Genomic DNA, 16603 nt, shown 5'->3' with positions numbered 1-16603 from the left:
CATCCATATTGATAAATTACAGTCTTCAGCACACACATCGCCGCTGTATTCCGGGTTTCCAAGCCAGCTGTTGCAACAATTATGACCGTCTTCAACGATATAGTCACTGGTTTTCCATGTTGCACGATCATCGCTGCTGCGTTCTCTCACTCAAATTAAATGTTATACAAATAAAAGTATATACTTATTCAATATTCCGTAACTACTAATTCTTCTTATAATAATATTCTGTTACATACTAATTAACCAAATTTACATTATTTTCACTACTTTATATAATAATATTTTATACGAAAATTTCCTAACCTAAAATCGGAAGATCGCCATTTACAAACATTTCCTGACCTAAAATCGAGGAACCTACTTTTTTACGGCCCCAGTATGAACAAGCTAACACATCTCTCATAATCAACAGCGTATAACGCGTCCCTGCAAAGGAAAAGGTAAGTATGACCGAGCGTCGGGACAGTAACTACTGTATAAGTACGACCCCATATGGGGGCGCGTGTTCGTGTACAATTCGTAATGACCAATACGACCCCATATGGGGTCGCAATATTTTAACTAATATACATAATAAGTTGACGTAATATATCATAAATACATCCTCATTTCAGCGATTATTTGCTTGGTTAAGCCTGTGAACGTTTTGGCACCAGGGAGTAACTCGATGTTATTAGCTCACGGCACTAGACGGCAGTCCTATGAAATTCGGTCTGGCACTCAACGTGTTAAGCATTTGATTATGGATTTTGTCCTGTCCAGGAGCCGTATCTCTGCTTAGCGCAAGTGCACTCCGCAACTCCCACTCCGTGAAAGGCACATTGTAGGGATGCGCGGCACTAGAGGCAAAAAAGAGATGGTGTGCCTCTGCTTCGCGCTTAATTGGAAGAAATGCAGAGTCGTACCTTCTAGAGCTGGACGTATCTGCGAAATATGACGCGATGTGGTCTGCAATGACTGAAGGAATCGTAACTATATCTCCATTAATGGAGATTCCAGGTACTGAGGGCACATTCTGTACTCTGAAAATACGGCAGAGCTTTGTCCACAGTTGTGATGACGGAGTACGTGCCGTGATGGACGACACATACTTTTCTCATGTAGTTTTCTTGCTTTCACAAATAAAAAACGGGCCTTCGCGTGCAGACACTTAAATGTGATATGATTGGCCATCGTAGGATTCCGACAATAATGCTTAAAAGCCCGTGGGGGATCACGTATGGCCGCTGCAATTTCTTCCATCCACCATGGGACCTGTTTCCGGCGACGAATACCGGACGAGGAAGGAACTGTTTCCTCAGCAGCAGATAAGATTACAGTAGTAATGGAAGAAACATGGTCGTCAACACACTCCAGCACATCATTGGCCATCACTGCGTGTTTTGAAAATTCTGGCCAGTTTGCCCACCAAAGTAACCAGCGCTTGGTTATTTCGGGCTGCCTTTGATTCAAGAGAGATAAGAATTATAGGGAAGTGGTCACTATCACAGGGGTCGTCGTGTACTTGCCACTATAGCAGGGGAACTAGCGCACGGCTGCACAAAGTGACATCCAGGTGTGAGGATGTACCATGTGAGCTGCTGAAATGAGTCCGTTTCCCTGTAATATGCACGCAAAGATCAAACAGGTCGATCATTCGCTCGAGCATCCTTCCCCTAGCACAGGAAGACTGAGAACCCCATAGTATGTTACAGGCGTTCACGTCTCCCAGCATGAGGAAAGGAGGAGGCAACTGAGCGATCAAATCTTGTACTGCAGATATTTCAAGATCGTAGTCCGGCAGAAGTACACGTTGCATACCGTTGTCATCACTGGTAACTGAATGCGAACTGCAACTGCATCTAGCCGAGTACGGAGCAGTACTTCTTCGCTGAAGGTGTCGGAGCAAACTAGGATACAAACGCCCCAGTTGCCGCACCATCCGCAGCTACTGTGTCCTTGGAATAAAGACTATATCCTCTCATAGTCGTGTTGTTTCCAGGTCTCAAATGAGATTCCTGTAGACAGGCTACAGAGGCATAGACTGATATCAATAGACATAACTCAGCTAGGCGCAGTGATAACTACTGCAGTTCCACTGCAATAGTGCCATTGTGTGGATAGGTAAAGCTTCGAATTTAGAGCAATTTCTTGCCCTTCCTTCGGTCCATTACCTGCCAGGTTCCGCCATCTTTGTCGGTATCGTTTTTGTCACAATCACCATCCACGACAATGAGTGGTTCATTCTCCATTGTCACCCCAGAAAAAGGAGGGATGGCGACTGCACATTCCGTGGACGGTGATCTCATTGATCGGAACAGTGGGCCTTCTTCCTAGGAGAACCAGGTTCTCCAGAAAGCGATCGAACAAGAGGACATCAGGGCCTCTTGCTCTTGCCCACCATTTCTGTCCTTTTTGGAGGAGCGCCAGCAGATGGCTTGCAGGATTTCTTCTGGGATCCTGTGACCCCCGACTGAGTTGGAGAAGGCTTCTTCTCCAATTTCTGAAGGGAGCTCTGTGGCTTCACCTTCTCCTTTATGGTCTGGGCATTGGAAGGAGGGCTGGACTTTCCAGCCCTATTTGGGGAAGTCTTCCCCCCACCCACCCTGTTGGAGGAGGACTTCCCAGCCGAACGTTCCAGAGAAGGACCCTTCCCAGGCAACGTCAGCAAGAACGCACTTTTCGATTTTTCTGCTATTAAAACTCCAGTTTCTTTAGCGATTACATCTTGTGGCTGGTTTTGACTTTTCGATGCATTTTCAGTACTGGTGTTCTGTACAAAACTCTGTGGAGTGATCCGAACATTTGTGGCCTTTTCAGCGAAGGAGATGGAGAACTCCGGAGCAGCCATAGACTTGAACTTCCTCCGGGCGTCTGGATAAGATAGTTTATCCAGCGATTTTATCTCCAGGATCTTTTTCTCCTGCTTGAATGTGGGGCACTCCTTTGAGATTCGAACGTGCGCACCCGGGCAGTTGACGCACACAGGTGGTGGTGTGCAGTCAACCCCAGCATGCTCGCACTTCTCACACATTTTACAGGTCGTCGTACCTGTATATCACAATGAAGTGTGGCCAAACTTTTGGCAGTTATAACACCTCATCGGTGCTGCAATATACGGACGAACAGTCAGATGATACATTGCTACTTTTATCCGTTCAGGTACAGTCTCGGCGTCGAAGGTAAGGATGAAAGCACCTGTATCGAGTAGCTTATCACCCACACGCCTCTTCAACCTCTTCACGTCGGTTACATTCCGACGTGCTAGGTACCGGATCATAGTATCATCGGAAGACTTAACCAAATCCCCGTGGAATATAACTCCCCTGCAGGAGTTAAGGGTCTGGTCCTTCTCGATTTTCACCTCTCCCTTTCCGAATAACTTAGCTTTAAGTAGCCGTCTGGATTGTTCAACCGTAGATGTCTTTATAAGTACAGATCCATCGCGGAGCTTGCGCATCTCATCGACTTCACCAGCAACAATTTCTTCGATCAAATTGCTAATCATGAAAGTACTGAATCCATGACCTTTGTGCCCTAAGAACATTATGTATAAATCGACAATCATTTAAAAGTTGGATTCTTGATAGCATGGATTTGACACGTGACGAGAGGGTGATTACCTTCGGTCCCACGCTCTGGGGTACGTGACGTCAGCCACACGTGTCAACGGCGGAAGAATCTCAAGTAATTTTTGTGAACTATTTCAAAGCGCGTGTATATGGCGACCCAAGCCAAGTCAAAAAAATATAGTGCCTATCAAAGGAGGTCAATCATCTCACAAATCGAACCCGTAAAAATTTTAAATGTCCATGAACACTACCGCCAGAAATGTAGCAAGCATGTAGTCACTTTCAAAACTCTTGAAATTACAGTTTAGGTAAGTCAGAAAATTTATAGAAATTTTCTTGGCGGCAAAGGGAGAGATCCGAAGAGAGGGGGAAACTGCTATAAATATGAAGGGACGCCATTACGAAGTCTCCTTCTCCTTTTCCGGCATTTGTGATACAAAGCGGACGAAAATTTGTTGAGCTGCTCTGCGAAATCAAACAACGAAAGTAGACTGAGTTCAACTGCAGATTTTAGCCATTGCGGCTAAGTCTTGACTCCATGAGGAGATAGTTTTCTTGAGTGAAATAATGGTACCAGATAGGACGGTCAAAGTACTGAATAAATTCTAATGTGATTATGTAATTCGTGTGCGGAAATAATTATAATCCATCGTGTGCGCTCCGCAAACAAGTGAAGGGTATTTTCTTTTTTTTTATGCTTTATTCCAGGAAACCTGAAGAAATATTAAAAAAATGGTTTGTAAAGCCATGAATGTAAAAATGGCTAAATAAAATGCCAGGGTCACAGGTGAGCCCTATGACGAACACTGGCGTGACGACATGAGGTAGGTGACTTTCCATCTTACTACCTCTTATATCTTGTCTCGTGATCTCTAAAGGTGTATTTGAATGGGGATATACGACGCAGTGGTCACCCCTACTAAGTTTTGTAAATGTGAGAGTACGACTAAGAGAGTCATTTGTTTTATTTTCCACTTTGAAGTCTTGCGAGTGCCGTATAATGTTGTAAAAGTTATTGAATAGGGTTCCGAAGTGATATCACGTCCAATGTAGATCGTCATATGTGTGAAGTGTACTGCCTATATTTTGTGATGCCAAATTAAGATGTTCATTCGACGTAAAATTTTTCTGTCTGCAATTTGACGTTAATAATAATAATCCATGGTCACTCATTTTCAATCGAGTGGAAGCGCGCTGTCGGGTGAGAACCTAGGGTGATGAATTTGGTCACGGAGAGAAACGTTTTTCTATGCCCATTTTAAACTGTGTCTGACTGACAAAAAGATGTAGTAGAATGTTTCAGTCATTTTGTTCATAAAAATCAAGTTATTAAATACGATATCATTTATGCGAAGTTATTCATGAGCAATGCATTGTGCCATATTAGACGTCGAGATCTAGTAAGGATTTTATTCCAGTTCTTTGTCGATGATAATTGTGGAGCTGGGAAACAGAGGTTAGTTTTGTTGATATGAGATTTGTGAATCAGGTTGGGCCTGTCATTGAAGCCGGGACATGGAAGCCAGAGGAATGTTTTATATGAGTTGAGATGAGATGTGCGAATCAGGTTAGAGTCCTGTCATTAAAGCCGGGACATGATAGCCCGAGGAATATTTTATAATGTTGAGAATGGAAAGAAATTCATAGAAATCCACAGCGGTATTAATAGGCGACGCGTATAATTAGTGTGGGCATCTTGAAGCATAATCTGTGCATTTTGTTGGTTAGAATATCGTATTTGTTTAATTATGTCGGCAGAGTTTGAAGGGAGCATTTTGAGAAGTCAGTCAGGTAGAACGAACCGGGTGTTTCATGTAACTGCCAAGCGAACTTGGGGGGTGAGAGGCCTCAACTGTGATAACGGGACAGGCGTGGAATTAAGATTGTATTGTATTTCTCGGCCAGGGAAAACGTTAAAATGCTGGATTTAGTTGAAATTCATAGCCGGTAATGATCCGAGTATTGTGAAATACTGTAATTGGGGACGGAATGAACATTTGAAATCACGAACTTTGAGTATAAGGAACAGAGTAACCAAAGTCAGGGTTGTCCAAAATATAGAGCGATGGCTGCGATAATCGGTTTGTCTGTGAGGGGTGTGCAAAATTCATAAATGGTATGACGAGATGACATCGTAATTATATGGCGAGTTTTTTGTTTGGTTTGTACGTAGATTATTAGGATATCCAAGTGTTAATAACAGTTAGGACTAGATTAGATTTTAAAGTGTGAGATCACGGGACAAGATATATAACTGGACATGCATTATGTAACAATTCTTTTCCAGCCAGATAAAGATCACAATATTGAATTCATATCACAGCTGCGTAGGAATTTGTGAAGAAACCAGAGTCCGCGGAGATAAAATTTGTTGTTCTTTAACACGTCGCTAAATCATTTAAATTTATTTGATTATTAAATTCAGTGAAACCGCATTTTGAAATAACTTTAATCAAGCGAATAACTTGGAGATGCATTCTGGAAATTTTAGTTTGTTTTCTGGGGAATATTAACATGTAAAGTAACGATTAAGGGGACATATCCGAAGGAAATGGATTTTACTGCCACAAAGTTTGCGAGCATTGCTATTGTTGTAATTATTGAACTTTGATTGATTGAGCAGTGAATGTGCTGGGATAGTAAAGTGGAAACTTTGGTCATCAACCGATGTAACTTAATTGTGTTTAGCCTTCAGCCTAGAAACTTGGATGGTCAGGGGGTCATCAACCTCAGTGACTTAGATTAGGGCCATATGCCATTGTAGCATCATTTCCTTGCGGTCATCATCCACAATGACTTTAAAGTAACTTAGAAGATTAGATGTCAGACCATGACATAGACGCAGGTCACATCGATTCAATTAAGGGTCCATGCCGTAGAACCACTGTGTGGCACACACCGATTGGACGGCCTTAATTATACCCAGAGTCCAGAGTTCGTGTTACGAGGGCTGGACCATAACGAATCACTATGATGATACATGTGGTCTCACATGGAAGCCGAATTTAAGGATTTCCAGACTTTCCTTTCTTAAATGATTAATAATTGAGACAATGGTTTCTAGTAAGAATGCCCGTCAGGCAGTTACGTTAAAGTCTCTCGCCAGTGTTCTGACGTTTATGTAAAAATGATTGTGGTGTCCAGTGGACACAATTGACTTCGATGATACCGTTGACAGAATGCTTCAGAATTTTCCTGAATAAATAGGAATCTTTTAAACAGACCTTTCATTCCAGTAGATAGATTAGAATTACTGAACCCTACCTTTACCTCAGCAAGTGACGAAGAACCCGATACGACCCAAGAGACAGATCTCATGAACTTTGCTGATAGGTAAGAAAGGTAGGTATCCCTCAATATGGACCAAAAGGGTTCAGTATATTCATCAAGAAAACTTTTACCATCGAACCTGGAAGCAACTAGAAATCGAGGAAGATGTTAGTCACATAATCCACTGGAACAGTATACCGCTTGCGTTTCTTGCCAATCTTAGTCACAGTTTTTTTAAGGGTGCCACCTTTTGAAAAAGAGAAGAGAGGTTCCATTTTTGGTCCCACGAGTACTCTGGAAATATGAAGTCGACCTTCGGCAGAGCCAAGGAGTAGTACCGAAGGCAAGGCTGAGAGGGCGCCCAGTATCAGGTGGGGGTCGCTAAGAACTGCTCTCCCAGTAGCCACGCATCACCTCATCACAACCCGAAACTTGTGATTGGGGGAGGATAAAACCTCCGTACTAACCTATTCTACCCGAGGCAGAGAGGGTGGCCAGACAGGAAGAGGAATGAAATTTGAGAAGGTGAGAATAGAAGAGTAGAAATAGTGATGAAGAATAAAGAGTACAGACACCTCTAGGTCAACTCAGGGGACACCTTGTTAGTCTGGCTCTACACCGAGGCCAATCCAGCATGGGTAACCCTGAGCTGACACAGCCCTCGAGCCCTCGGGATCAACACAAGCCCCCCCACACAGATGTCAAGGTCATGGTGTCCCAAGAGGGGGAAAGTTAAAGAGAAAACAATTTCTGATCGTGTATGTCTTCTACTGTTTTATCGTACCGGCTATGACAACAGAAATAGGAATTAATGAATTTACCAAGCAAGTTGGTCGTGCGATTAGAATCGCCTTGCTATGGGCTTGCATTCGGAAGATAGTGAGTTCGAACACCATTGTCGGCAAACCTGAAGATGGTTTTCCGTGGTTTCCCACTTTCACACCAGGCCACTGCTGGGGGGTACCTTAATTAAGGCCACGGTCGCTTCCCATTCCTAGCCCTTTCCTATCCCATCGTCGCCATAAGATCTGTCTGGGTGGGTGAGACCTAAAAAAAAATAGTTATGAATTTAGATTTTTCTAGCCTAGTCCAAATGAACGCCAAACATCGCTAATGTGGAAGTATTGTTCAGTCTTGTAAACTAGCAATGGTGGTTGTTTTTACTGCGATTGTCTTAAGGTGAACAACCATGTGATCATCAGCACAAGGAACATTGTGAAGATAATGAGAAAAATCACGAATGCTTGAAGAAAAAGAAAAAAGAGCCTCTTCATACTGGATGCCCCAATATCACAGAGTCTAAAGAAAACATGTCCTTTCTGAAAACCGATGAGACCCTGCATGGCAATGTGCGCTCTCATGCACTTCGCAGTTTAGTAAGCCTCGCGCTGGCCTGCTCCGCAGCCTACTGCTTCTCAATGTGCACCCCATCCTACAACAAAGGAACCTTACTATCTGCTACAATTTTGGTAGTATGTCTCATATCTGACAATCTTCTGTATTACTATTAAAACTAGCATAAGGATTTTAGTCCTGACAAAAAATCAAAATGTTCATACAAGAAAAATTATAATAAATACAATATTGGACAAGTTACTTCTGTATTCATTTCTCCCAACTAGAAGTACTGATTTGCACTGAATAATGAACTGAAGAAACATACCTTCATCAGCCACTCGAAAGCTATTCACAGGAAATGTCCTATTCAGAGAAATCTTAGCCCGCTTGCTTGGGGGTGGTTGTGGAGTATCCACAATTCCATCATCATCGTCGTCATCATCTGACTCTATACTCTGCTGACTCGCACGGATTGGAAACCATCGCGAGAACCACTCAGAATGTGGCAGGAGGTTGGTCACCTGTGAGGTAACCTTCTTAACAAAACTCTGTAACAAAAGATCAAGCACCAATTTTAACACTACAATATAGACAATTTTGTTTAGAGAACACAGTTACTGTCCTGATCTTTCCTATGAAATGATAAAATTAAAAAAAGTTATTAACTTAATTTTTAGGCATCTGACAAGTGTGCACGAGGTGAGCTAGGCTAATTTATCTAGCAAATGGCTTTTGGTGTCAAAAGAGTGTCCCGAGGAATGAGGTAGGGAGAGGGTGAAACAAGACGCCACAGTGTACTCCTGCCAAGTAACATGAAGGGTTTACTCAAGACTTAATAATGTTTGTTTTACACCTCACTAACTTCATTTTTACAGTTTTCAGATAGATTGAGGTGTCGGAATTTAGTTCCGCAGGAGGTTTTATATGCCAGTAAATCTATCGACATGAGGCAGAGATATTTGAGTCCCCTTAAATACCACCAGGCTAAATCAGAATTGAACCTGTCAATTTGGGCTCAGAAGACCATCGCTCTACCGCCCAAGCTACTCAGCTTGGCTCTGCTCACGCCTTAACGCCACCATCCGACATGGAACTGAATCCACGCTTTTGACACACAATGTAGTGATTAGAAATTGCATACCATTACCTCTCTCCAAACCTACCAGCTAACATTCTGATGGCGATTTTTTTTTTCCAACAACGGGACTCAAATTGGCTTACCACCGTGTCGGAACATTAACGACTTGACACCACAACAATCATGATCACCATGCGGGCTCGCCAGGCTAATAAGGAAAAAGAAGAGTGATGGTACACCAGTGCTGATAAAGAGCGTGCGAGAAAGAGAGACAGCAAATTCGGCCTTTTACTGTACTCCCAAATTCTGAACATATTGGGGTTGCTGTTATTGCTTCAGTTGAACATACAGCCTATCATCTTCCTTCACACTTCCAAACCAAACTTAAAACATGAAATAATCAACTCCAGCAGACACTGTAAATAACAATATAGCAGATATATATATATATATATAATATGGAAAATTCTTTTAAAATAATTACAAAAACAGATAAACATAATCTTGAAAAGAAAAAAAAAATGCATAAAAGAACTTTGCAATTTTCTCAGAAAATGGAAGAGTCAAAAGAGAAATGACTCAAAATATATTACAGCACAAACTTATTACAAAGTTAAAGAATACAGAATTCACACACACAATAAAATTAAACCTTGAGCCATTGCTATTGTGTTTGTAGGTTTGGTAATAGTACGTATATTCAAGCCCCACTCTCTATCTGTAATTACATAATTAACTAGGCATTATAATGCAGAAGACGAGGCGAAATAAAATGTGTGTTCAGTTTAGAGTATAGAACACAGCAATTAAAGGTTACCCGCTAAACTGCTTGTTTCAGAGTCAAATGACAGCACTTAGAGGGGCTGTAATGAACAAGTCTATTTCACTACAGACCCAAAATGAAGCCTGTGTGTAAAAACCATGACTTCACTCTAAAAATTAGAAGACAGTGTGTAATAATGGTAGACAGTGTTTAAAGTGGATAAAGAATGGGGTGAAAATCCTAAATCCAGGTAAACATCGACCATGTCCAAAGAAGGTAGATCTCAATTCTGACAAGACTTCCCTCTCTGCCAGACCTTTTTTGGAGTGCTATGAGACACAGAAATAAATTCCTCCTAGCACCATCACGTATTAATGGAGCTGGAACTCAAAATGATTGTGACAGATGGTGGTTTGGAAAGCAGTCATTGAAGTGATGATGAAACCACACAGAATGTGTGGCAACCAGCAACTTTGATGGCAGTTCAGGAAGAGAAGCTGATGGGGCGATCGATACAGTGGTTGAAGATTTTATCTTTACATGTGTACTTAATCATAGTCTTCTCGACCTCCCATCTCAAGCAAAAGCAGTCTTCCTCCCACACGACTGTCTTCCTGTGCATAATGTGTACGACATGCAATCTTCCCTCATACTCTTTCCTTACTCCACTGTTCTCTGCCCGGCACGCTGATGGAGTATGGTTTTACATGGTACCAATGTAATAAAAATGTAGTGCACTAACTGCAGTTTGGACAAACATTACTGAGTCATGATGGTTCTCTATTGTTACTGTTAGTGACTGGCAAAATTCTGGTTTAATGGAAAGCACTGTTAGTGACAGCATTAGGTTAGAGTTTGATTAGGTCACACAGCAACCTTATATCACTGTCAGTGTTAAAATTACTGGTACAGAGAGTCAGGTTACTCTTTGTGACAGAATTACTGACAGGGAATGGTTAGGTCCTGTTCACATAAAAGCTCCGTGACAATCACAAAATGCAGTAATACATCCACCAACACAGTATCAATTGAGCTACTACTTCATCAGTCACTTGTCCAGAGAGCTATGTCGGGCAGTGGATCTACGACACCCATCTCATCCCCTCCTTCCATCACCCTTCTTCATACATAGTTTCCATCTCTACTCGTCTTCCAATATCCTCCTTAATCTGGTCCTCCCATCACTATCTTTGTCTCCCCCTTGGCCTCTGTCTGTCTCATTTCTGCTTCAAACTTCAGTCCAATCATGGAATTCCGTTTGCTTTCATTCTTTAGACAAACCCAAACCATCTTTCTGAACCTTACTTGTTTTATCTTTCATATTTCTCAGGAACATCATTTCCAACGCTGTGTTCTACTTTCCTCCCTGGTGGTTACAGTCAATTCAGCAGCAGTATAGATCAACTCTGGCACCTAATAAGACTTGAATAGGGTTTTCTTACACTTAAACATCTTTCCCTACCAATTTTTTTTAACCATTTGTACCAACACACACACAGGTTTTATGGCAACAATGAGATAGGAAAGGGCTAGGAGTGGAAAGTGATCTTTTATTTATTTATTTATTTATTTATTTATTCATGAAGCACAAGATACAGCTACACTGAGTACATTTCACTTGCACTGTCAACAGACTATTTAACAAACGTAAACTTTCATAATAAAATATAACAAACATAACAAAATATAACAAGATCAGGTACACATCCTACTAATAACTGTCCAAATCGAAAACCATGAGAATGTCCATGTTCATAACCAAGTCGTCGTGGGTCAAGATGGCGGTATAATCCCTTCACATCAACTTATCTTTAAGATACTATTTACACACCTCTCGAATACACTTTTATTTGATGCTATATCAAACTCTTGTCTCCTATTAATATTGTTAAAGAGTATTGGGAGGCGGATTAGGAAAGATCATTGAAGTATTGAGTGCTGAGTGTGGGGAATCTGGAGAAGGTCTTTGGTTCTGGTGGAGCGGGAAGGAACGCAGAGAGAGAAGACAGAAACAAGATGTTCCGAGCGGTAATGTCCATTTAAGATCTCGTGGAGTAAACTCAGGTCAGCTACCTGGCGCCTGATGTGCAGCGGTGACACATTAATTGCCATTAATACCTGCTGCGTAGACAGATTTCTGAGCTTGGGGTTTCTGTTCCTTACAATTGAAGCAAAGAAGGACACTGCTCTGTCTAACTGCTTAGTATTGGAGGGGGCGGCTGTTGTCCAAATCTGAGAGCAGTAGTTTAAGAGAGGTTGAACGATCATGAGGAAGAAGTGACGAAGAGCAATGGGGTCAGAAATTTCTGTGAAGCGATAGAGAATGCCTAGTAATTTCATAGCCTTGGTTGTATATGTTTCTATATGGGTCTTAAATTGTAATTTTGTATCGAATATTACACCTAGGTCACGCTGTTGCGTAACCACGGTGATGGGCTTGTCGAGTAGGTAATATGATGTCGGTAGAGGAGATTTACGCAGTGTTATTGTCATATGGCTGCATTTTTGTGGATTAGGGATAAGTTTCCAAGTACGGCACCAGTTCGAGAGGGCATTAAGTGAGGACTGCAGCAGAGCTGCATCTGCTGGATTCCTGATCTCCCTAAATATCTTGCAGTCGCCAGCAAAGAGTAGGGTATTCGCTGTTTCGTTGAGTTCGGACGGCAGATCGTCCATAAACAAAGAAAACAGCAAGGGGCCAAGAGTACTGCCTTGTGGGACACCGGAGGTGACTGGTAAACATGAGGATGAAGTGCCTGATATTACCACTCTCTGCCAACGGTTATGTAGGAAGCCAGCAAGAAGGGTCAGAAGACTGCCATGTATATTAAATCGTTCGGAGAGTTTATGGAGCAACAGAGTATGGTCAACAGAATCGAAAGCTTTCGAAATGTCTATGTAGCAGATATCCACCTGTGATTTAGCTGCAATGGCATGTGATGCAAAGCTATGCAGAGTGGCCAGGTTCGTTAGACAAGAGCCACCTGGTAGAAAACCATGATGCTTGGTTGAGATATACGGCAAAGTGAATGCGAGGAGACTCTGGTGTATAATTTTTTCAAAGATAAAGGATAGTGTGAGGAGAATAGAGATTGGTCAGTAAGATGAAACATTAAATTTGTTGCCTGATTTGAGAAGTGGAACAATATTTGCCTGTTTCCAGGTAATAGGAAAATAGCCCGCGGCAAAACATCTGTTAAATAATTTAGAGAGAGGGACGCAAAGAGTGCTGGCAGTATTTTTTAGGAAAAGAGGACCTATAGTGTCGGCACCGGTAGCTTTGTTGGTACGAAGAGTTTGAAGAAGGTTATGAACTTCACTTGGTGTGGTAGTTATGCTTGATAGGGTTCTGTTTGAAGCTGTACCAACGGGAGGGAGCGGTTGGTTTTGTAAGGGAGGGGAAAAGTTGGAGAAGAAATACCTGTTGAACAGTTCATTGCGATCGGCGCCATCTGCTGTTGCCTCGTTGTGGTTCACGCTGACAGTAATCCGCTCCATCCTTCTCCGTGTGTTGATGAGCCTCCAGTAGCGCTTGGGATTGCTGCGGACGTTTTCAGTGACAGTGTCTACGTGTGTTTTGTAGTCTCTTCTGACCATAAACCTCGCGTGGCGGCGGATTTTAACGAAGGTATTGTGAGTGTGTGGGTTAGGGGTCTTTCCACAGGCGCCAAGCTCTCTTCTTATTAAATAGTATCAGTCTGGTCTCTTGTGATATCCAGTGTTGATGTTTGCTAGTAGATGGCAAACTGGGAAACCACGGAAAACCATTGTCACCAGGACTGTCAACAGCAGGGCTCAAACACACCTCCCGAATGCAAAGCTACATGATCCAAACTGAGCAGCCACTTGTTCAGTACCAAATTTCTTGTCCGACTTCATGACTGATTAGTGCGCTGGCCTTTGGTACAAGGGAGTCCGGGAACTACAACTAGACAACCATCCTCTAAATTACACGAACCAGAGAGAAAATTTAAGGGATCTGACACTTCAAAAAATGAAGGTATTGGCCAAAGACAAGGGCCATAAAGAGCATGAAAAAGACTCCCCAGGCTTGGACTGATCTACAACCGTTGGGGAAAGAGTTGACCAAAGGAGTTCAGATAGGATAGATGAAAGTGTGGAGCCTACCTAACCTTTGGTAGAATCCACTATCTTGCTGTATTCTTTGACTTATTTCCCTCTTACCAGTTCCACCATTCATTACCGTGCTTCCCAAGTACTTGATGCTATCCACCACTTCCACTCCTTTCAGTCTCATTATGTCCCTTCCACTCCTATTTCCTCTTGTCTACTTATTTTATGACCCCAAGCCTCTACTGCCTTGTTCCAGGTTTCCAGTTGAAAACTTCTTTTTTATCATTTCCAAAGTTGACATAATCCACACAAAAAACATGCCTTTCTCTCATGTTCACAATTTCTGGTTAGATCATCTGATTACTTAAAGCCTCCCCATGGATAAATGGTTAGCGTGCTGGTCTTCAGTCCAGGGTTTGATTCCCGGCCGGATTGAGCATTTCAACCTTCATTAGTTAATTCCAACAGCTTGAGGCAGGTTGCGTGTATGTGTGCAGTCTTCATCATAGATTCACACAAGTCGCCTTTACAGTATCATCTTGTGAGACCTGGACCAGGCTTCTTCAGAGGCCACATGCCATTATTGAATTATTATTAAAGCCTCCCATATCACTTAACTTGGAACAATCATATGCTTTGCTAGGTTTATAAATGTCAACACCAAGTCTTTCCCGTATTCCACCTCTTATCCGTCATTTGTCGCATGGCAAATGATCAGGTGCAGTGTAGATCTCCCTCTCCTGAAGCCATATTGTTCCTCCAAGGTGTTCTCTACTTCTTTTCTAACCCTTGTTTCAGGAATTCTTTTAAGATCTTAAACAGTATGAGGAATCAAAGTAACTTCCCTGTAATTATCACTTATCTTCCAGACTCCGTTCTTGAATAGAGAAACTATTATTCCCTTCTCCTTCCATATTACCCTAAAGATCCAATGTAACCTTATTATAGCCACATGGTTTGAGGCTAGAATTATTATTGCTGATATTACATTTCGTCGATGCACCTGCAAAAACTGCTATGCAATAATATTTCTGCAGAAATACTGTCCCAGAGCACACACATTATGAAGAGCGAGGGTTCCTTGATAAATAATGCACAATATTGAACCATAGACGACAGAACCTTACCGGCCAAAGCTCCAAGCTAAGATATTTCACAGAGTAGTTTTTCCAAGCACCACGGTGATTTATTCCTGATGCCTTTCCTTATTAATATATTTTCTCAATTTCCTTTCCTTCTAATTTTAACTATGCCATGCTTATTGTTTCCGTTTGAGTCTTCTAATAAGCTCTCTGTGAAGCCTCTCCAACTGATGTTTTTCTTACAATCCTATTGCTCTGTTTCTTCAATTCTCTATAATGATCCGATCTGTACTTCCCTCTGCCTTGGCTGTCATCATTCAACGCTGGTTTTTTTTCTCTCAATGCCTTCTCATTTCAATACAGGGTAACTTTCTTCCTGCCTGATGTCCTACACAGATATTTTCTGCTTATTTTATAAATACTTCTTTGAAGTGCATCCACACTTCTCAAAAGGGCCAGTGTCATTTGTAGAGATATACAGTTTCATCTCTTCATAAAGTTTTGTTTAACCTCTGGTTCTTTCAGTTTCCATGTTTTTATCTCCTGGCTGCTAATTTCCTTCTCGGTGGAGCGCCTCTTTTTTTCGTTTTCCTTTTTTTACAATCTGCTTTACGTCGCACCGACACTGATAAGTGTTATGGCAACGATGGTATAGGAAAGGGCTAGGAGTAGGAAGGAAGCGACCATGGGCTTAATTAACGTACAGCCCTAGCATCTGCCTGGTGTGAAAAGAGGAAACCACGGAAAACCATTTTCAGGGCTGCTGACAGTAGGGTTCGAACCCACTATCTCACAGCTGCACGCCCCTAATCGCACAGCCAACTCGCCCGGTGGTGCACTTTCTTATCTTCCTTCATCTTAGTCAACAGCGTGCTCTATGATACCCATGAAATGCTTCTCCAGGTAATGCAATAGTTCTCTGTAGTTTTGCTTTTCTACCAGAAAATAATCACTTACAGTCATCGTTCTCCTTCGCCCCCAATAATATCTAAACCATGCTGTTACCTACAATTAGTCTGTTTCGCTTAAATCAAACAGTTGGTCACTTACTTCATTTTTCTTTCCATATCTAAAAGGTTCTAAAAAATCTTCCCTTCTGAGACAACACTTAATCAGCATGTAAATGTTAGGATTCACGAGCAATGTCACTTCTCGGTTTGTTGTATCGATTTTCTGACTCGCCGATACCCACGCCCTTACAGCCTACTATGTATCTTGCATCCTATCGATCACTGAATTCGTGTCTCCCATTTGGTCTACCTCTTCACCCACTAATCTGAATCACATTGACCGCGTGCAGTCATTCTTCTGTGCCATTGTTAGAGCCAGAGTATCTGATTGTCGAAACTTAAGCAGTAATCAGATACTGGATAAGTTAAACCTTCACCCGTTATCTAGTTGCAGGAAAGTAGCCGACCTTAGATTCCTATATACCGCTGTTAAC

The 16603-nt window shown here is 42.0% G+C and overlaps 1 protein-coding gene across 2 annotated transcripts in view; it reads right to left on the bottom strand.

Moving 5' to 3' along the window:
- The window catches only part of LOC136878997 (nuclear pore complex protein Nup153), a 155852-nt gene that overhangs the window by 126389 nt on the left and 12860 nt on the right, over positions 1–16603 (bottom strand). For both annotated transcript variants that reach the window (XM_067152672.2, XM_067152673.2), the window contains exon 2: positions 8488–8710. In XM_067152672.2, the coding sequence (XP_067008773.2) occupies positions 8488–8710 (223 nt within the window). The remainder of the gene's footprint in view (positions 1–8487; positions 8711–16603) is intronic.

The sequence above is a fragment of the Anabrus simplex genome, chromosome 8 (genome assembly GCF_040414725.1).
Source record: "Anabrus simplex isolate iqAnaSimp1 chromosome 8, ASM4041472v1, whole genome shotgun sequence".
Lineage (NCBI taxonomy): Eukaryota > Metazoa > Arthropoda > Insecta > Orthoptera > Tettigoniidae > Anabrus > Anabrus simplex.
Note: the sequence above shows the minus strand (reverse complement) of the source record. Positions and strands in the feature narration are given on the sequence as shown.